At 31.1% G+C, this 24,024-nt stretch overlaps 1 protein-coding gene across 1 annotated transcript in view; it reads left to right on the forward strand.

Moving 5' to 3' along the window:
• Positions 1 to 24,024, forward strand: part of LOC142326282 (galactokinase-like) — a 49,369-nt gene that overhangs the window by 896 nt on the left and 24,449 nt on the right. Inside the window, exons 2-4 of the mRNA XM_075368642.1 lie at positions 2,533 to 2,719; positions 13,657 to 13,786; positions 15,451 to 15,576. Coding sequence (XP_075224757.1) covers positions 2,533 to 2,719; positions 13,657 to 13,786; positions 15,451 to 15,576 — 443 coding nt within the window. The remainder of the gene's footprint in view (positions 1 to 2,532; positions 2,720 to 13,656; positions 13,787 to 15,450; positions 15,577 to 24,024) is intronic.

A 24,024-nucleotide genomic window follows, 5' to 3' on the forward strand; every position in this document is an offset into this window, starting at 1 on the left:
TAAAATGATTATAATTATGATTTCTAACAAAAATCTAAATTATTACAAAAATCAAAAGTCTAATTTAAGTATAAATTTTTCAATTTATGATTTAAAAATTTATACTTAAATTAGATTTTTATGTCTATGATTTAAAAATTTATAATTAAAATACAATTTTTTAATTCTGGTTAAAATTATAAAAAAAAGAAAAACAGCTTTTTTTTAAGAAAAATAATCTTATTCTTTTCAACAGAATTGCTCAACTTTTCCCTAATGAAAATTTATTATTGTAGTCCACCAAGCCAGCTGCAATTAATAAGAATAAAATTTATGAATATAAAAAAAATGTGTACGTGCGTCCAATCGTGTATCTGCGCGTATATGTGTGAGAATATGTTACATAATTAATAAGTAATTTTTTTTTCTTTCAAATAATAATTACTATTGAAATAAATTGTGAAATAAATTTTACATGGAATATATGAAAAATACCAAGCCTGACAGACTGCACACAAAAGTCTGAGTAATTATATATTTAAATACTTTAAGAATAAAGAATTAAATACAGTAATATATAGAATATATCATAAATTACATTTATGATATATTCTAACTGCTTGTATTTTTACTTCCTTGTACGAACTAAAGGAAGTATTGTGATGGCGAAAAATGTCGGTTTTCAGATTTCAACGGAAATATACATTTCGATCATCCCTAAATCTACTTTGACTAGTTTCGGCGTGACTTCTGTACTTACGTATGTATGTATGCACGTACGTACGTATCTCGCATAACTCAAAAACGGTTAGCCGAAGTATGTTGAAATTTTTTATTTAGGATTGTTGTAACGTCTAATTGTGCACCTCCCCTTTTTATTGGAATCGGCTGAACCAAAAGTCTCCAAAAAATCCCAAAATCAAAAAAAAAAATTGATTTTGGGCTTTTTAACTGCAAAATAAGCCCTCATTGAGAGTTTTTCAACAATATATAATACGTAGTACTTATTTTCATTGATTCCAGAATTATAGCCAAATAAAATTTTAATTAATGAAATAATTGAAATATTATAATATATTAATATTATATTTGAAATATCTATAAGGGAAAGGCACATCAGTTCGAATCAGACTTTGTCTCCTTTTTTTAACTTTTTTTAAATTTAAATATATTGATTTAATATTTATTATTAACCCGTAATTGTAAAAAAAAAATTACAATAAATAATTATTCAATAATAACTAAAAAAAATGAAAAATATCTGATGTTATTAGTGAAATAAAATTTTATGTACGTTTAAAAATGTGTATATTTAATTTAATAAGCATTATTACATATGTGTTTATGTAATAGATTTGGTGAAACATCTGATTTTTTAATATTAATTGAAAATTATAATTTAGAATCATTTTATTTTTTGATTTTCTAGTTTTATTTAATTTAATTATTCTGGAATTTATGTTTAATTTTATCTACATTAAAGTTAACTACAGAGTGACTGAAAAATAGACCCTCACAAGAACAACAAATACACTGATGCACACATGCCCAATCTTTAAAAAATTGCAAAAAAAATTATTTTTTAGTTCATTATTCCTCTGATATTGTCAGACAATATTCTCCTTAAGTCAGAGTTGAACATCTTTTCGTTGACTTGTATTTTGTTACCAATCATTTAATCACTATTTTGTTTGATAAATTTTTCTGATCTTGATTTGTGTACTTGTTCTCTAGTTTTCAAATTTTCTCTCTCACTTTATATTCATTATCCTCTCTTAATCTTTTTATTATTTTTTTTTGTCTTAATGTTTTCTTCTGCTTTATATTTATCATTTGCTCTTAATATTTTTATTCTTTCTTTGGTTTTAAAATTTTCTTCCTCTTTATATTTATCATCTTCGTACTTTTTTTATTCTTCCCTTGTTCTTAACATTTTCTTCCTCTTCATATTCATCTTGTCGTTTTTTTTAGATATATTTCTTCATGTTATGTTTCTTTTTCATTTTTGATAATTTACCAAATAATCCAATAACAATAACTGAATATTTTGCACCATATGGTCAAAATTAACATTTTTAACCAGTATACATGAGTTCACTAAACAGAATAGTTTAATTATTATTAACTTTTATTTATACAACACACCAGAAATCTGAAAATTTTGTTAATCAGTAACTCATGAAGATATGAATAATATTGATCTAGTAATACGAGTAATAAAGGGACTTTATGCTGTTCTAATATTTCATGAAATATTGTTGAATTAATAATTGTATAAATATTTGATGTTAATAAAAACTAATATTTCAGCAATTGTGTAACTGTACACTTTGTTAAAGAATTGGAGGATCGTATCTCACTTTCAAATGAAATAAGTTTAAAGGAAGTGCAGCAAAAAATGTGTATATGTAATTTAATAGGTGTAAAAGGAAGTTATGTGGTGTCCACATCAGATTTTTATGTAATAAAATAGAGAATATTTTGTTAAATATAATACTACATTATTAGTGAAAAGGTATATCTGTAAGCTAAAGAAATAAACTTTATTTACAGGCACTGCCGATGGTAACGGTTGTCATAGGCAAGAAGAACAACTCAGATGATTGTCGAATAAAAACACTGTCAGAGAATTCCGACAATCCATCATTAATCATATTTTCTATTTCAGAAAGACAAAGTCTGAAACCTGGTAATCCAAAATGGGCTAATTACATCAAGGGTGTTATTACTAATTTCAAAGGTAATAGATGATTAGTTAATAATTTATGCACGAAAATGTTTTTTGTCTGACAATTTAGGAAGCAGATTAATGTATTTGGGTAATTTGCATATTTGTTTTTACCCCTGCATTTCTAGAACATCTGAACTGATTTTCACAAATATAAAATAATTCATTTCAACTATATGAGTGATTAAGTTTACATGAGAGTTTAAATAAAATAATGAGATAACAAAATAGACATCACTTTCTTCAATTAAAAACCTGAAAGTGACTAAAATTTAGCAATAGATTTATCAGATAAAAATAATTAGAAATTGGATTTAAAAAAAACATTATTTATAAAACTGCTTAATAAAATCTGTTTGAATAAATCATTTGTTACAAGCAATCATGACAATTTTAACAAATGTAATTTAGATAAATTTGAATATCATTTATATTGTATATAGTCAGTATTTATTGAAATTTGTTGATAAATATGAAACAGTGCAATCTCCATTTATTAAAATTAAAATAAATTACATTTAAATAAGTGGAACCTTTTAAAACAAAATTTTGACAGTGATTCTAAACAAACAAAAAAAAGGAATAAAAGAAAAAATTATAAATTATCTTAAAAATTTCATTAATAAACATGGCTTGAAAATTGACCTTACAATAGAAAATAACTCATTTATTACCTGTAAATTCCATACAGCTATTTCCAGGCAAGAGAATTGCACCATTATAATCATATAATTTACATCTTTCATAATAAAAATAATTTTTTACTTTATTATTGGGTGGCAAATTTTGCACATTTCAACTATAATGTTTTTCTTTAATTTTTAACATTCTATAGCTTACGTTTTAATATCCTTAGTAAAAAAAAAAAATTAAATCAATGAGGTATAAATAATATTATGTCATAAATAATTACATTATTTTATTTTATTAAGACAGATTATGATAACCTTGAAATAGTTTTATCTAAATATTTTGAAGTAGTATTTTATTTATAAACGGATGTAAGAAGTTATCAAACAACAGTTATATAATCATTACAAAATTGTATTGTTTTCTTTTACTTTCAAATGGGTGTAACAAATTATATTTATAATATTTTAGTATTAATAAAAATAATGTGTAATAAAACATCGATATACATTTTAACTATATCTCAAAACATTTACTAACTAACCTATAACAATGTTGATTTTTAAGAACTTATATAAGTGCACATGTGCTGACATTCAGATAAAACTTTTAAGAGTAAAACAAAATTTAAATAGCAATATAAAAGTTTGTAGTTTAAATATACTTATATAAAAGCAGAAGGTTCTTTGTAAACTAATTTGTGGTTAGTCATACAAAAATAGATTGATAACTTAAGGTCAGCTCTAATGTCAGTGACCTCAAACATTAATTTTTTTATTATATACTTGCTGTATGACTTCCTATATTAATTTTTTTTATACAACTGTTTGTTTCTTGGCCTTAATATTATTTCAAATGTTAAGTTATGTTATAGCCTGCTTCTGTCTCTTTCCAAATTATGTCTATTAATTGACCTATATCATGTGGCATTCTTGACGGAAACAGTGTATATAGTAGAAGATCCAGCAGCTGATTTCTGAAGGCATCTGTTTTTTTAATGAAACTCGATTTAAATGAATGATTAATGATAATTTAATACATTACTGCCGGGTTTCCTAGCAAAAACTAGCCGCAATTACCTTTAATTAAATATATTGTAATTAATTTATTTTAACAAATTGCAACTATATTTTTTTTAAGTGAATTAAATGTCATTTGAAAGAAAATGATGTGAATAATGTAAAAAAAAAAAATGGTTGCCGGCTCTCAGTCAGCCGCAACCTCCAAGTTGCCAAATGTAAACAGGTATGCTATTGTTAATAATTTACGCTCGTGTTTTTCAAAAAAATTATTTACTAAATTGAAGTTTAATTTTTTCTGTACATGATGACACATGGTTGTCTGTAACAAAATGGCCGCAAGTAGTGGTTGCCATTATTTGAACTAATTACTTTCAGTATGGATGATTGTGAACGAATGAGGAGGAATACACGCGCTGCTTCATTTAGAATAAAGACATTGACAGTCAATTTTAGCTTCTCATCTTTTTTGCTGTTTTCATTATTTATTATTTAATTAGTAATAGATCAAAGTAAAAAGTAATAACAGTAAAGTAATTAGTAATAGTTCATTAGTGAGAATTACTCAAATAATTATTGATACATATAAAACATTGTGTTAGTTGTATAAAAGAGAACATTTGCACTAAAGTAGAGACTGGCACAACAATTGCATGATATACTGAAATTGAAATTATTAGTTTTTACTGGAAATTGTTATGAAAAAATAGAAATATACTAATGATTAATTTTCCTTTTTTTCCCTTCTGTTTTTAATTTCATTACTCTATTCCATTATGAAAGCTAACCTTCATTGTGAAGTGATAATGTGGGTTCAAATTATATGATAATGATCTTCAGATATGAACATTACAAATTTTTATGCTTTGTTTCTTTTATAGGTTGGTGCATAGATAGGAGTCTAGTCATAAAACCCCTCTCACCAAACTAAAACTAATTAATTGTTAATAGAAATTGTTTTTATTGCTTACATATTAAGAGTTAATGTGCATAATTATTTTGTCATTTTCTTAGTAAATATTTTTAATCATCGTGTTATAAACTGACCCAAAAGAGAAAATGTATAACACAAAGACAAAGTTTTGTGGTTACGCGGGTCATCAGTTTCATTTTGAAATTATAAGTATATTAAAAACATTTTTTGGAGCACTCATATGAAAACATGAGTTACAAACTGCAACTAAATGCAGACTGAGTTATCAAATAAAAAATCCTTGAAATTGACTTAGTATAAGTCATCAAACTCAAACTGTACTTTTTGGTATATCAGATTAGAGTTGTGTGTTTGTGTAATGTACATTTACATGTATTGAATTTTTTACGAAAAAAAATACAAAATTAAAATATTATCACATAACAAAATTACACACATTAACTATCAACTTAAAGTTTTATCTTCAATATCATCCAGACACACATCTGACATTAGTGATAATACAGATGATTTCTGTTAACAGTTCTTCAGACTGCTTTGAAGAAAATGTCTGGAGCTTCAAATAACCATTTTGATATTTAATATAATGTTTAGAAAAAAAACAGAAAGTATGATCTTTATTTTTTTAAATATATCTTTTTTTCTATAATTGATAGGTTTTCTATAATAAAAATCTTTGTTAATTTAACAATAACTAATAAAAATATCTAGTTAATTTTGTTGAGAATTTAATTCTGAAAAAATGATGTAAATAACGTCTATTAGAATTAAATACAGATTTGAGAAGTTCAACTTTAATTAGAAACAAAACACATGCACAGGATTGGAAAAGTGATACCATTTTAATTCCAAACCTAAAAAAGTATATTTTCCGATAAAAGGTTTTCGTGTTTTAGGGTTTTCAGATAGAGATTTGGGACTACTTTTATTCAATTTTTTAGATCAAAAACCATAGGGAAGAACCAAATTTACCCCTCGATTTATACACCAAGAATTTTAGTGCAGTTTAATTTTTTAGAGCGAGCAGAAAGCAGGGTTAAATGTTTCACGAGCCTAAACTCGCTGACGAAACGTATTCTACCTTTGCGTTTATATGAACTTTTTTCTTGTTTTTTGCTATAGAATCATCATCCGAGAAATTGCCGTGCAGTTTGAAATCATTCTGCATGCATATACACACATATATATGGAGTGTTCCGGGAACATTCCCGGACTTATTCTCAGAACTTCAGAAACTGATTCAAGACACCAAAATGAGAAAAAGGTTCATATCGACATAATTCCTATTCTGCTTTGTTTTCTAGTCACCATTTTGTGATTTTAAACAAAAACATTATTTCTCAGGAACAAGTAAACCTTTTTTTTTCCTGTTTAGCCTCCGGGAATCACAGTCAGATATTACTTCAGAGGATCATATGTATGAGTGTAAGTGAAGTGTAGTCTTGTACAGTCTTAAGTAGACCATTTCTGAGATGTGGGGTTAATTGAAACCCAACCACCAAAGAACACCGGTATCCGCGATCTAGTGTTCAAATCCGTATAAAAGTAACTGCCTTTACTAGAATTTGAACGTTGGGGAACTCTCGCCTTTGTTGGGGAACACCGGTATCCGCGATCTAGTGTTCAAATCCGTATAAAAGTAACTGCCTTTACTAGAATTTGAACGTTGGGGAACTCTCGCCTTTGAAATCAGCTGATTTGCGAAGACGCGTTCGCCACTAGACCAAACCCGTTGGTAGGAACGGGTAAACCTAATTTAATTAAATTTGACTTAATGGAGATGATATTGAAGATAAAACTATATGTTGGTAGCCAATGTATGTAATTTTATATGATAGTATTTTAATTTTATATAACAAAATATACTATATGTATAAATATATTACACAAACACTCAATTCTAATCAGTCCTAATGTACCAGGTTAATTTTTAAGCTTTAGCTAGTTTCTTTTTTCTTATTTGGATCGAGGATTTTTTCATTGAGGCTGTTTATTATTTTTCCGAGGTATTTACGTAAATTGGGTTACTATCTTGATTTTACTACCATTTACGTTTACTTTTAATCGTGTTAGTTTTTGGGCCTTAATCTCTAACTTTTCTAATGGTATTTTGATGCCAATTTTATTTGCAATGTGTTGGAAGTTCTAATATCTATATTCTAATATCCAAGTGGTCGGCGAAACCAAGGCACTTTGTTTTGATTTTTCGGCCTATTTTTACTGTTGGTGGCATTTTTACCTTTTCTAGACCGCAGTTGAATAATAGCAGTGAGACCCCATCGCCTTAGTGCAGTCTTGATTTCAACTCGAGATTTCGAGAGCTCGCCTTTGAATTTTTGTGTCTCTGTTATCTCATAGTTTTTTCTCAAGTTGTTTACCGAGCCTGTTCAGTATGATTCTTGAAATAATTTTGTATATTATGTCCAGGAGGGAATTCTCCTGTAATTGTTAGGGTCTGTTTTGTCCCCTTTTTTGTGTAGTGGATGGATGAGGACTGTCGTCCAGTGTTTCGGTGGTTCTTCTTTGATCCAGATGTTGACAACCTGTTGATGAAGGGAGGTTTTTGCTGCTCTTCCTGCATGTTTCCAGATCTCTACAAATGTCTGACCTTCTCCCGCTGCTTTGTAATTCTTAATTTCACTCATGCTTGGTAGACTTCTTTTATCGTGGGAAGGTTGATTTTTTCTGGTGGTGTTGGTTTTGAAGTTTAGAAGTTCTGCTGATTCTTTGGAATGTTGGAGTTTTTTGTTGACATATTTAGCTAGGATTTCCGTGTTGTCTTTATTGTTATGGGCCAGTTCACATTTTTTATTGTTTATTAGTAAGGTAGAAGGTTCGTATTTTTGGAGCTGATTTTTTAAGGTTTTGTAGTAGTCTGCCGTCTGTGTTTTATTGAAATCTTCATGTATTGACTTCAGTATGTCTTTATGGTGTTGTATTTTTATTCTCCTTAGGGTTCAGGTGATTTCTTTTCTTTGTTTTACTAGATTTTGGAAGGATGTTTCTTATTTTTGGGATTGGTGAAATAGGCATGCTTGATGTCTTTTCTCCACTGTTTCGTCAAATTCACTGTTCCACCATTGATGTCTTTACAGGATTTTAATGAGGCTAATTCTTCTGCAGTTTGTTTAAGATTCTTTAGTAGATCTTCGAGTTTATCTTGATTATTATTTTTTCGGTTGATTTTGGCAATTTTCATTCTTGATTATTTGGATAAGGTCCATTTTTCTTTTAATTTTAGGAGCTTGGTTTTGTTACTTTGTTTGGGGAGTAAATTTAATTTTAATTACATAGTGATCTGAGCCTGCGTCTACTCCTTGGAGGGTTTTTACGTTGTAGATCTTCTTGTGGTAGCCTTGTTCCCTAGAGAGGAGTCTGCTAATAGAGAAGTGATCAGATGTGAAGGTGGCAGATTCACACAACAGGAAGTCCTGGAGGCAATTAAAAAACTGAATCATAAAAAAAGCCCAGGACCGGATGGAATATCGGCTGCCGTTATTAAAGGACTGGCAAAAATTATTCCCTGGGAAATGGTAGACATAGCCAGTTATGGTCTGCAAAACTGCACTTTTCCTGATTGCTGGAAAGCATCCAGGACAGTATTCCTCCCCAAAGCAAGAACAAACAACGGACAAGGAGGTTACAGACCAATCAGTCTCATAAATAACATGGGCAAAGTCGCTGAAAGATTAATAGCAGCCAGGCTGAGAGAAGAACTCGAAGAGAGGGACTGCCTACAGCCAGAGCAATATGGCTTCAGGAAAGGACATTCAACCATAAATGCGATAAATAGAGTCATGAACTGGGCATTAACAAGCAGAAGAGGATCGAGGAGGACCAGGAAACTCCCCTTAATGGTAATGTTAGACATTAAAAACGCATTCGGATCCGTTCCATGGCCATCAATAATTGAAACATTACAAGGAATGAACATTAGCGATTACCTGATTAATCAAATCAATCAATACCTTCATCAAAGATATATTGAAGTGAAAACGCTAGAGGAGAAGTCCATATTCCAAATTTTTGGAGGTGTCCCTCAGGGGTCCGTACTTGGACCCATCCTCTGGAACATCTTTTACGATGGGATTTTCAGACCGAACTACCTGGAGGGGGTATTCGTGGTAGGGTATGCTGATGATTTAGCGGTTTTAGTTGAAGATAAGGAGGTCGTGAATATAGAGGAAAAAGCCAATCGGGCTTTAAGTCTAATAGATGAGTGGCTAGAAAGGAACTTGCTGCAGATATCCCCTACGAAATCTAGCTGTATAATTTTCTCTGGAAGAAGACGGATAAGGAATATCTACTTAGACATTAGAGGAGAACGAATTATAGAGGTCAATAATGCAAAATACCTTGAAGTTATACTGGACAAAAGCCTAAAATTCAGGAACCCCGGTCGATATGATAAGTAAGAGGGTAACCCCCACTATCAAGGCTCTGAGGGGTCTCTTTCGTAACCACGGCGCACCAAGGATGGAGATTAGGGAGTTGATAACTGCAGCCACTACGTCTGCGATACTATATGCGGCCCCGGTATGGGGAGACGTTATGAACATCCAGAGGAACAAAGTGAAACTAAGAAGCGTTCATCGGCTTGCTTTGCTACGGGTTGCTGCAGGGTACAGGACTGTTTCATATGATGCACTGTGTATACTGACTGAGGTCCCTCCTATTGATCTACAAGTCAAAGGGCGTACATTAAGATCTACGGGACTGTCAAGAGATGAGGATGCAGTTTTAATAGATCAGGAATGGCAGAATGCATGGGCTTGCTCAAACATGGGGGATTGGACCAGAAGACTAATCCCTAACATAAGAGATTGGAAAGGTAAAAGAAGGGGTAACGTAGACTTCTATGTTACACAATTATTGACGGGTCATGGCTCCTTTGGTCAGTACTTATATAAAATAGGAAAAAGGGTTACACAGCAGTGTGATTACTGCCAAGAGATAAACAACGCGGAACATACTATTTTTGTTTGTCCCAGATCGTCACGCAACAGAAGTGAGATCTCTGCAAACAGGCTAACACCGGATATTTTAATCAACTGGCTGGTGTTCAGTGATGTAAACTGGAATTGGTTTAGAAGGTGAAGTTCTCCGATCTAAGGAAGAAGAAGCTAGAAGACGGGGAATGTAGTAGGGATGGGAGGACAGTCCCTCCGTGGAGGGCCTGTATGCCGAGGTATGCGGGTTCCTGAGAAGAGAGGGAACTCCTGGGGAGAAGTTGGGTAAAAGAAAAACCGAGTCCCGGCCGGTGGTGTCGGCCCTGCGGGTGCCCTGGTACTCGGTGGGGTCGGTGCCGCCGGTTTGAGATGTGGCATAAAGACCGAGACCCGGTTCCCTGCTGAGGGGGTGGGGGGCGGCGTAGCCCGACCTCATCTCTGAGGCGGGGAATTTGAGGCAGGCAAACAAAGAAGTAAAGATCCGAGACTGGGGAGGCTAACCTGCCGTGCCGGGCGTACTACCGGTGGGCGGGGGACGCCTCCTTAGAGTAAATGGACACTCTCCCCAACTGAGTTATACTTAATTGGATATCCGGTTGGGGGGAGAAGGGGATAAAAAAAAGATCTTCTTGTGGTAGTGTTTGTCCATGAAGACATGGTTTAGATGCCATTCTACTTTAGTCTGGTCGGGTTGTTTCCGGATTTTGAGTTTTTGAAATTTCCTCTTGAAATATGTGGATTTTGAGATTAGGTTATGGTTTCTGCAGAAATCGACGAATCTTTGTGAATTTTTTTTTTTTTTTCTTTTGGACGGGCCATTTTCCGATGATGTAGCGGTAGTTCTCCACCTAGTTCAGCATTGAAATCTCCGATTAACTGTTTAACATGGTTTTTGGAGCTGTTATTTATAGTCAGGTCGAGTAGACCCCAGAATTTTTCTGTTTCTTTATGATCTTCTGGAGAATTATTTTTATTATTAGTGGGTGAGTGGGTGTTTATTATAATGTAGATTTTATTTTATTAGATGCTTTTAGGGTACTTGTTGAGATTCTTGGGAATTGTGACTTGAATTTTTGTATGGAGTTTATTATTTTGAGGCTGACGGAAAAGCCTGTTCCAAACTGTGGGACATTTTTCATCACTCTCTCCCAGGTGTACCTTTGTAGAGCCTATATCCTTGAGTTTCCATGGTGTCCTGGTAGGTGTTTCTTATTTGCTGCAGATCTATGATGAGAATTTTGTGTTGGCCCATTAGGCCAGTTATTATTTTCAGTTTACCAATTTGCATGAGCAAGTATAGTTTGTGTGTGAAAATGTAGGTGATTTACTTTGGTTTGATTTTGGACTTTATATTTTTCTTGTTCATGAATAATTTGGGGCATTCCAATGCTTCCAATCACATGTTATCTTTTAAGTTGCAGCCCACTTTCAAATGCTGCCTTTTCTAAACTTTGGTTTTCCTTGGTTCAGCTGGTGGAATACTCCTTTCATGGTTGAATGTCAGGGGTCACCTGTGGCAGGACTAGGTCCTGAGTTACAACTCCAGATGTGATCTAGTGAGATGTGATTTGATGATAAATGAAGCTGTGAAGTTTGTTTAGATTCAGTTCAGCAGACAGATTTCTCCTATTTGTTCCAGATATGTGCAGGCGCACCTCGTGGAGGCTCAGTCTGACGCGTGTTAAAGTTGTTATTTTGGAGAAAAGTTAGAAAGATGGATTCTAAACATTATGCCCATATAAATATATATGTATAATTTTTTTTTGCAATTGTATAAGGTGTAAATTTTTAATGTTAATGAATTTGCCTGATCGTAATATTTTTGTTTATACTTTTGTAATAATTCTGTCAAATTTGTTGCATTAAGAGTAAATGGGTATAATTTAGTATCATACCTTCTAATTCAATAATTCTGTATTAGTATTGTTAATATTTTATATAGTTATTTTTTAGTCCTTATTCAATCATAATATTTCAGTTATTTACTATTATAATAATATCATTATTAACTTTATGATAAAATGCTTTAATATAATATGCATTACTTTTGAATTTTTTTTAATGATATTGCATCTTGCTTGTCAAAAAAGAATAAGTAAGTTCTACTGATAGCATATTAATAATTATTTAAAAATACAGTTTAAACAGTTAAATAAATAGGGAATAAATCACAACTAACTGAAATGGCTACAAATTACCATATAATTGGATAACATTAACTAATGTAACTTTTATTTCATTCTGAATTTTGAAATATAATGGCATTAAATTGCTTTGAAAACACACACACCTTCTTCCATGTGTTCCATTAAAAACTGAAGATGGCTTTACTTAAAATGAAAGTAATTATTATATAAGAAAAAAAATCTTTGCCCATAACAATACAAGTATATTATATATTATTGTAACACTGTAAAGACAAGAAATGAGATGGTAATTACTGTGCATAATATTCTAGAGAATATGAATTGTTTTAAAGAAATGGAATAATTATAAAGTAATCAGTCTAAATAATAATTTTAAACAATATTTACTCTTATACAAAGATAAACTTTATCATAAGTATAATGAAAAATTATATTTGTTGATTGTCTCTGAAGATTGATCATACACTTTTTTTAGAGGTTTTTAAGATAAATCCAAAAATGAAAGATTTAGAAGTCTCTGACTCCAAAGGCCTTATGCCTTACTTTATTTGATTTTACTCAAATCATGAATGAATCATTGAAATACATATCATGAACATGAATCATGAACATATACATTGATGTAATTATAGCACACACTTAAGTATAAATGAAATTATAAACTTCAGGTAAAGAAGGTAACATTATTTTAAACTGCCTTTTGGACTTAGGGATCCTCCAACAAGAAGATTAATTGATAACAGAATCAAATTATTGACCAAAAATTTGTTTGTTATTTTTATGCATAGAAAAGTAAAACATTAAAATATAGCATCACAAATTAGAAAAATATCCATATATTTTATGAATTATTGCTTACGAAACTAATTTTTATAATTTTTCAGTTATAAACACAGAATAAACAACAAAGGTAAATAATGTATTGATGAAACCATCTAGTGGCATAAAAATTTTCAAATGCAGTTAAATTGTTAAATACCTGGATTTTATATTAACCATTGCAATATTTTACAGCATTTTAATTGTAATATAATGTAATTGTACAATAATACTCTTGTTATTTAAAGATAATAATATGTTTATAAAGAAATAAAATATCTGCAACTTATGTTCTAAGTAAGTGAATGTATGATTCCATAAGATTTTTTCATAACTGTGATCTAGTCTCTTGCTCAGCAATGTTTCTGACGTATAAATATTCCATTATTTTACTAAAAGTTTAAATCTTGCTTCATCATGCTAATCTATGGATTCATATTTTTTTATACAGGAAATGTTCCTGGATTTGATGCAGTAATTACTACTTCAGTACCAATGGGAGGTGGTTTGTCTAGCAGTGCTTCTTTAGAAGTTGCAACTTACACATTTTTGGAAGCATTAACTGAAGACTCTTCACAAAAGTAATTCATAATTTATATCTGATAAAATTAATATTATTTTACTGAATAAAAAGATTGCTGTTTTAATAATGTTTTCAAAAATTTTTCATAAATTAAATTTTTTGAAAATTAATTTATGGTTCCTGCATAAGTTTTTTATCTGCATCAGAATGTAATTGATGGTTTCAAAACATCTGAAACATAACAGAGTGACATCTTGAGAATTGAACCAAGACACATGTAATACAATAAAATTTCCTTATTCGCGGGGGTTAGAGACCGCAAAAATGACACAAATACAGAAACTGCGAATATAGAACGAAACTTATCTCATTTAAGGAAGAATGGTTAGGTTCTACGTAAAATGAAAAAAAAATCAAGAATACTTAATTAGAACGATGTTATTGATGAGATACAGACGGCAACATTATTTATAAGCACTGATTTAGTGCAGTACATAGGTTACTACAGAAAAGATATTTGACAAAAAAAGTATATTTCATAATTTACTCGTAAGCACTTACCGAACTGTTTGATTTAAAAACTCACTACAGTATGTACTGTATTTTTAAACAGTGTTACATATTCAAATCGTACTCGGTTATCGCCTTAAAAAGTCAAGAAAACAGCAGTACAGTACTACGTACACTAAAACTAAAATTACTGTAAGGAAATTTAGAAAATTAACCTGCAGTATTTTGGATTGCATTTACAAAAACTTTTAATTTTTCCTTGTCTCGCCCTTGTTTTAAATCAATGTGAAGTTATGTGTATTCTTATACAAAGCAAAATGTATATTCAAAATATGTAAAGATTAATTAAGCTTCTATTCAAAGATGGATCAGCGTCTATAAAAAACTGGATAAGTTCATGGGATAGTTTAATGCCTTCGGTAAGCGTTTTGATATTTAACTGTTTCCCAGGGATAGTATCTTTTACGTCTTCAAGTTCATTCTCTACCTGCGCCCTTAAATCTTTTAATATTTCTATTTTTTAATGTCACTACATAATGTAATGTACGCGAATACCGAAAATTTTAGTCGCGATTATAGAAAAGACATAGCAAAATATTGCACCGCGAGTACGGGAAGCGCAAATAAGGAAATTTCACTGTATACACATAAACTGGTTCTTGTAGATCATCATTCTTGTAGATCAGACTTAACATTATGTGTTTGTTGTTCAGATATAAAAAATATAATTGCACAATTTACTCTTATTTTAATTTTGTTATAACTTTTCTACATCTACCCAGCTTGATTAAATTTTGCCAGATTTAAATAGTGAACTGCATATTTTAAAAATTTCTTTCACTTAAGCCTCTTATTTCTTTCAAGTATTCAAAGCCTCACCTATAAAATGCAAGGATTTATCAGAACATTCAATAGGATAATATCATAAATATTTCATTTTTATAAGCTGATCATGTCAAGCTATGGATTCAATATTCATACCTCCAAATGTTGGAAAGGGTTTTAGCTGGAGTAGAGCAGTTTGCTTTCCCAATGTTACTCTGTCACAGCTCTGTAATAGTACCATACTCATAATAATTTAGGTATTCATATTCTATCTACATGCCTTTTTTTCTTCACAACAATAATACCTTTATTTTAAATTATGATTTAGCGACATGTTTTTTTCTCTTTTTTAATAGTCATTACCATGTTTTGTTTTTTTTTATTTAGGTTGGAAGATAAAGCACTTATGTGTCAAAAAGCAGAACATGAATTTGCTGGTGTTCCTTGTGGAATTATGGATCAGTACATTTCTTCATTAGGAAAAGAAGGCCATGCTCTTTTAATTGACTGTAGGTGAGTTATTAATAACCATTTACATATAGAATCAAGAAATACATCCATGAAATTTGCACACATTCATATACACAAATTTAGAACACAGAATTAAATTGATGAAAAGCTTTACATCAAAAAAATTGAGAAAAATCTAGTTTAAGTTGTCTATTTTACTAGTAAAATTTGTAAAAAGACTGTTGTCCTGCCTTTAATTCACGAAAAATTTAATTTTACAAATTCACTGTCCAGCCAGTCATTATATTGATTAGCACATTAACCTCTAGATCAGCTGGTCTCAGATGCAATTCCCTGTATAAGTCCGGTTCACTAGCATTTTCACATATCTCATTCTCCTCATTAAAGTATAAAAACATTTAAACCATAACAATAAAATACTTTAGATTCTTATTTAATGTGTTGATCACATAAAAAGGAGCACAGAAGTAGTATATTCCTCAAGAATGTATGTAAATACTCATATTCAGAGTGATTCAGACGGAAAGGTAAATAATTTGCAAACTGATTCTAGAGCTTGACATAAGATTAAATAATTTATTTAACCTTATTTTAACCTTTATTAAGAGGCTCATGAAGGCACAAGTTCTATGACTCTTTTGCAAACTTCATTTAACTTTATTTTAACCTGTTTGCAAAAGGTTCATAGAACTTGTGCCTTCATGAGCCTTCATGAACAAGATTAATCATGTCTGTGCAGGTCAAAACATATAGCTAAGAACACAGCTGTGCTGTTTGTATTAAGCACTAGATTTAGGAATGAATTAATTTTGTTCAGTCTTAAGTTTGTTAACAGTGCAGTGTCATAATGCCTAGAAATTGTGTAAATGATGTGGATGTCTTTTGTTATGTATGTGGTGAGTTTACCGTAAAATCAGATAGAAAAAACATTACACCTTTAATTAAAAAAGCATATCATTTGTACTTTCAGTGTAAAATTGGTGATCAGGATAAGACTTGGGCTCCTTACACAGTATGCACTAATTGTTCTGTATATTTAAGAGATGGCTGAAAGGTACACAGAAGGCTTTACCATTTGGTGTACCTATGGTTTGGTGTGTTACAAAGGATCTTGTAACCGGTTGTTACTTTTGTTTAACAAGTATGTCTGGAAATTCTAAAAAATCTAAGCATACTGTAAAATATCCTTCATTGCAATCTGCAATCATGCCTGTTCCTAACAGTGAAATTATTCCAGTTCCTGAGCCCCTGTGCATGTATGTTTCAAAAGCAGCGATGAAGAATCAGACAGTTCTGAAGAAGACAACAATGATTTTGATTTGGAATTATCTTCCAATAAGCCACATCTTATATCACAAGGTGAATTAAATGAGTCGATTTAAATTTATCAAAAAATCAAGCTGAACTGTTAGGATCAAGAATGCAAGGTTGGAATTTACTTCAAAAAAATACAAAACTTTTAGGTTTTCGAAGCCGACAAAAAGAACTTTCTCACTACTTTATTGATGAAAATAATTTGGTTTATTACACAAATATTGATGAGATTATGTTGCACTTGGGATAAGTTCATAAACCTGAAGACTAGCTCCTTTTCATAGATTTGTCCAAGTATAGTTTAAATGTGATTCTACTACACAATGGTAACAAATATCCTTCGATACCAATTACTTAAGTATTAATTTGAAAGAGACATACGATGTGATGAAAGACGTTCTTGAAAAAATAAATTATAAAAAACATAGCTGGAACATATGTGGTGATCTGAAAGTTATAGCTATTTTGTTAGGCATGCAGTTAGACTATACTAAGTACATGTGTTTTCTTTGCGAATGGGACAGCAGAGCTATGGATAAAAATTATGTTATCAAATTATGTTACCAAGTGGAAGAAACGAGACAAATTAACAACAAATGGGAAAAATATTATTCATGAGCTCTTAGTTGAACCCAAAAAAAAATTTTTTACCCCCTCTCCATATCAAGCTAGGACTAATGAACAATTTGTTAAAAGCAATGAAGTAGGATAGTCCCGGATTTCTGTACATCAGGCAGAAATTTCCGAATATAAGTGAAGAAAAAATTAAAGAAGTAATATTTGTTGGTCCTCAAATAAGAGAGTTGGACAAAGATGATGTATTTAATTCACGTTAAATAAAGTAGAAAGTGCAGTTTGGGATTCATTTAAAGACGTTTGCAAAAACTTTCTCGGCAAACAGAATTACCATGATATTATTAATCAACTTCTTACTTCATACAGAGATATGGGATGTAATATGTCTTTGAAAATACATTACCTCCATTCACATTTGGATTTTTCCCGGACAACCTAGGAGACGTAAGTGACGAACACGGTGAACATTTCCACTAAGACATTTCGATGAAGGAAATTTCTTTAATTTTATGATAAAGTTTGCACAAAGTGGACCGATCTTTCTCTAAAAAGATTATTAAAAATGTTCGTAGGTATATCACTCAAGGTATGAGAATTCACTTAGTAGCGATCAAAAAAGTTTAAATGAAGCAAAAACTAATCCTTATAAAAAGGCTTTATCACTCCAAAAAAAATATCGCAAAAAGAAATAAAAAGTCCTTAGATAACTTTGACAAAAGTGTCATTCGTGAAACGATTTATAATTTCCTCATTGATAAATGTAGAACGCTTTACTCTTCGATCGCTACTACCGGTCGTAGAGGAGAAAATCAATTTTAAAGGAAACCTTTGGTCTTTGTGGCGCATTATCAGAGACAGGGTTCACGTGTAAAAAAAAACTATAGATAATAGAAAACTTTTAGTAGAAAATCGGGAACTGAGGCTATGTTACTTAAAAGCTATTAAACCAAAACAACCTACAATTTACATGGACGAATCGTATGTACATGCCAGTAATAACAAACCAATATCATGGAGTGACGGCTCTGGCCGCAATTTTGCTGCTCCGATTTCTAAAGGGAAGCGTGCTTGCGTGGTTCATGCCGGTTTCGAAACTGCTTTTGTCAAGAACACGCACGCTTCTTATATTTAAATCTGGTACCTAACCAGATGATTACTGTGATTATATGAATTCTATTCATTAGTAGCAATGGGTAAAACAACAAATAATTCCTAATCTTCCCTCTAACTCAGTCATCATCATCGAAAATGCTTCGTACCGTAACGTGCATCTGAACCGCGCTCCGAATTCGAACATACGAAAAGCAGACACGGCCGATTGGTTTGTACAAAATAACGCGTCATTTACGAGTACAATATTGAAACCGGAACAGTTTAATAAACTGCACGTTTAGCCACGTGTTAGATAATTTAAAATCGATTCAGTTTTAGCAGAGAAAGGTCACAGTTTTTTTAGACTGCATCCTTATTCTCCGGATTTAAATCCGATTGAAAAACTTTGGATGGTTTTAAAAGTGTATTTCGCGAAAAAAAAATTTTAATTAGGTGATGCTGTTGCATTAATTGAAGAACAAGCAAATTCAACTACGAATGCCGAATGGAAATCAAGGTGCGACCGTGTGGACAGAATAGAAGCATCTATATGCCTCAAGTACCTTTAATTGATAATGTCATTAAAATTGTCATTATTAAAGTAAATGACGATAGAGATGTTAGTGATTTAAGTGGTGATTGTGATATAAATTATAGTGGTGACAATATAAACGATGATGAATTGTTAGGAATAGAAACATTATGATTTGATAAGTTGTAATTTAAATCAATGTTTGTACGTAGTATAATACTTCCTGCGCCACTTCTCTCTTCCTTCGCCTACGATAATCACTTCCGCTTTAAACTTATTGTGGTTTGCACCAGGCTCTACAAAGATATGTCCGAAAACGCTTTGTGACTAATAAACGACTAAACGTTTAAGTGACTAATATAACTAATAAACGTTAACGTTAATGTAACTAATATAACGTTAAGCGACTAATAAATGCGTAAATTTTATTTTAAAAACTAGTAAAGAATTTAATTCTGAGATAACTGATGTAATAGCCCATAAAAAAAAACTTTTTTTATACCTTGTAGTCGCATCAACAATTAAAGTCATTAGTGACTTATCAGTGTAATGTAATTGTATCGGTAAATTTGTAGTCTTGAACAAACTCAGGTTGACTACTCCTGAGACTTGTGGTTAATTGAAACCCAACCACCGAAGAGCACCGGTATCCACGAGCTAGCATTCAAATTCGAATAGAAATAACTACCTTTATTAGGATTTGAATCTGAGAAAAGAAAAGAAAACCTAAAATCAACGTTTATTATTAAAAACACAACAGAACAAAACTTAATAGTAAAACATTATGTATTTGTGAAAATTAAAATCAGCTGTTTTAGTACAATAAATTTAGACCTTTGAAAACTAAAAATACTTTTTAATTTACTTTTAAAAAGATATTCACTGTGGTTTATACTATAATGTGCAAAAATTCCACCACTGACATAAATATATTTTTCAATCAGTTTCTTTACATTTTCTGTCACCAACCTAAAGATGTTTTTGCGTTTCTAGACGAGTGCAACAGAACTAGAATGCAAGCGATCAGTTCATCACATATGTCTACTTTTTGCTTGTATACCTCGCATTTTATACATCTTCATAAACAGTAATCTAAGGAAGTAAGATCCGGTGACCTAGGTGGCCAATTTACCGGCCCTCTACGACCTAATACATTTACCTGTAAATTTTTCAACGTTCACCGAAAATCGTTGCTGGAAATTAGATTCGACTACAGCATGTGGGTTTTCTTCAGACTACCCATGTAAAATCGGTGGGTTGTTTATTACATTAGTAGCTTCGTCCGAAAATAGTATGAACGGAATTAAGTGGTAATTTTTGATAACTCATTGACTAAACTGCAGTCGTCTGTCGTGGTGACCAAGCTGGACTTTCTGATGTCACTTAGTTGAACTTTCTGAAAATGATAAGGATGCAGTCCAAGAACATATATCCTCCGTACTGAAATTTGTGGAATGTTAAATTGTGTATAAATTCTTCGCGTGCTCGTTGTAGGACAAGGTGTACCGCCTGAAGAATGTTTCCCATTTTATCACCATTTATCGGTTAACGTTAGATGAAACATAAGCGCTGGGAAGAGTAGCATTCTCACGATTATTAAAAATTCTACAAAATACTTTAAGGTTTGGAATTATTTGTCCAGGAACCCTACGTCAGTATTCTTTCACCACGGCTGGAGCACTTCGACTGCAAAAGCCATACATAAAAACCATATCAGCATATTTGAAGAGACGTGACATTTTTCAAAACAAAAAATTCAAAATGGAATTTCACTTTTTTAAATACAAATTCTATTATAAAAATGTGTATACAGTTTATAATACAACACAAAAATGCTACATAACTTGATTCTCAAAAATAATTAAACATAATCAAAATTATCAAAAACAATTAAATCTCCTAATGTTTATTATTAATACGTACTACAATTACCATAATTACACGTAAACGTTACCACAATTTTATGCCAACAATGATTAGTATTCAAATTAATTTCGGAACATACAGTTAGTGTTGTCAACCTAATTTTTCAAAGGTTTAAATTTATTCTACTAAAAATAGCTGTTTTTAATTTTTATACGTTGGTAATATTTTTCTGCAAGTTGTGTTTTGTTTTTAATAATACATTTTTTCTAGACTTTATTATATCAATTTTCTCAGAATTAAAATCTTTGTAATTCTTTTTAGTCTTATAACAAAATTATTGTAGTTCAAACCTGAAAACGTGTTTTTCGTCACCGAAGTTATTTGCTTTAAGTTGTATGTTAAAAAAAAAACTACGGGAGTTTTCTGGAAGCTATTTTATTCGATTTTTCAGATCATAAAAATAAAAAACCATAAAGCTTAAAAATTTTAATATGACTTCATCAAACCAGGAAAACTGAAATCCAGGCGAAATTTCTCGCTAGCCTTAACTCGATAAACAGTGTTTTCGGACATATGTTTGTACGAACCTTTTTCCTGATTTCTAGCAATAGAATCAGTTCCCAAATAATTTTCCTCTCCTGCTGAATCATTATGTATAATAGGTGTCTTTGTGTAGGGCCTATGTATTATATCTCTAAACTTTAATTAGAACGCAGCATATTATGGTGAGGTGCTGTCTCTTCTTACTTGCATGCATCAAACCCTTATAATGTATTCTTTTTTCTTTGATACATTGTTACTAATTTTTAAGATGTTCTACTTTTTCAAAAGGCTATCAAGTTCTATAGACAAACACTTTTTTAACCATGAAAAATTGTTGCAAAGTTTAATGATAAATTAACAAATTTAGCATTTTCAATTTTTTCAAGCAGTTGTAGTTTTATTTACTTTTCCAACTGACATGCTGTTACTAAAATAATATTTATTCAACATAAGTTATTTACCATAATAAGTAATTTACAAAGTTGTTTACCATAAATCATGCTCAATGAAATCAATTTAAATCATTAAACCAATTAATAAATAATAAATATCAGTTTTCTAGTACAAGGTGCTGCCTTAACAAATTCTTGTCTTGTTGCTTTCTTGTTTCTTTTGAATCTGATAAAAAAATTTGTCTGGAATCTTTATAATGGCTAATATATTTACAAATTGTCCATTAATAGGAAATTTTCTATTAAATGAATTTATGAATTGTACTAATAACATTTGTTGCTTTACACTAACAACATCATCTTTCTTATGATTGTAGTATTTAAAGCATCTGATGTATGAGAGAGTCTAGTCAGAGTTATTTTCTCTGTAAGCAATAAATTTCACTATACTACAAGTATGTGTATTGAGTAGAATAAAGGTGTATCACTTGTAGGGTTCAATATCACCTGTATTTTGGTGAGATTGATATACTGATACACAATTGTACATTTATCTCAATGAAAAAGTCAGCAGAAAATGACTTCTTTTCTATTTACTTAGAAAGCTTGCTTTTGGCTGCTTATTATTTTTGTGAATAACAATATCATAATCAAGAATGACTTGCATTTTATGTCAGGTCACCTACAACAATTATGATTATTGCACTTAATGTACAATATTAATGAAAAATAATATCAATCATGTTCAGTAAGATAGTCTTTTTTAATTTTCTATTTATTTTTTTCGTCTTTTATGACTGCATAGGATCACTTTAGTCAGTCCACTATTCAGTTCTGTGGTTTTCCCATTACTTTTTCAAACATTCCGATCTCCATGCCCTTTCTTGTGTTCAAAATGTTCATGTTATGAGTTTCTTACTTATGAGAATGAAGCGAGTGGTTTTGTCCTTAATTTTTTCATTTAATTTTATCTTGTCTGCAGTGTCTTCTGGTGTAAGGCCAATTTCCTTTAAATCCTCTCTTATTTCTCTGATTCATCTGTATCCTGTCTTGGTGTTCTTCAAGTCAAGATTTTACTATACCAGTTGTCTCAGAAGCCTCACATCTTGCATCCTCATGATGTGTTCAAAGAATCCTAGTCTTCTTACACATGTTATCATTGATGGGTTCTAACTCTTTGTACATGACTTTGTTGCCTTTGACTTCTTTGCATGACTTTGAACATGATCCATCACTGCCTGTCTTTCTGGTATTTTGTGTTGATGCAGGTTCTTCCAATTCTTCTTTCGATTTTCTGGAATCTGTTAATCTTTAATTGTTTGTTAAGCTGGAAGAGTGTTTCTCCTGCATATGTGACTTCCACTTTTATAACTGTGTTGTAGTATCTTATTATTGCATTTTTAGATAGACATTTTTTACTGTAGGTGTTCCAGGTTAATTTTTGTGCTTTAGCTAGTTTGTTTGTTCTTATTTGAATTGAGTTTTTTTTTTCATTTAGGTTGTTTGTTATTTCAACAAGGTATTTAAATTGGGTTATTATTTTGACTTAATTATCATTTATGTATACTTCTTTTAATTGTGTTTGGGGCATAATTTCCGTTTTTTCAAATGAATATTTTCAGGCCAATCTTATTTGCAATGATTTGACATTCTATCTACATTTTAGTTTCATCGAAGTCGTTTGCTAGCAGTGCCAATTCCTCAACAAAACTAAGGCACTTTGTTTTGATTTTTTGGCCTATTCTTATTATTTTTGGGGGGCATTTTTTGAGCCATATCCTCACTACCATTTCCAGAGGACAGTTGAAGAGCAGTAGTCCGTTGCCAATAGTAGGAAGGTCCACTGCTTTGGTGCAGTCCTGTTTTGATCTCAGATGGTTCTGAGAAGTTGCCTTTGAATTTCACTTTTGACTTAGTGTTTATAAAGGTCAGTTTTATCATCTTTATTAATTTGCGATGTAGTCCAAGGTGTCTTAGAGTTTTTAGTAGGGATTTTCTGTGAATGAAGTTGTATGCTTTCTTGAAGTCTACAACCATTATCACCATGTCTCTGCTTCTTTTTCTGTTGAAATGCATTATTAGCTTGAGAGTAATGATCTGGTCTGGACAGCTCCTCTAGGATCTGATACCTTCTGGTATTCTACTTGTTCTTTCTGAGTTGTAAACTGAGCCTGT

The sequence above is a fragment of the Lycorma delicatula genome, chromosome 6 (assembly GCF_047948215.1).
Source record: "Lycorma delicatula isolate Av1 chromosome 6, ASM4794821v1, whole genome shotgun sequence".
NCBI lineage: Eukaryota > Metazoa > Arthropoda > Insecta > Hemiptera > Fulgoridae > Lycorma > Lycorma delicatula.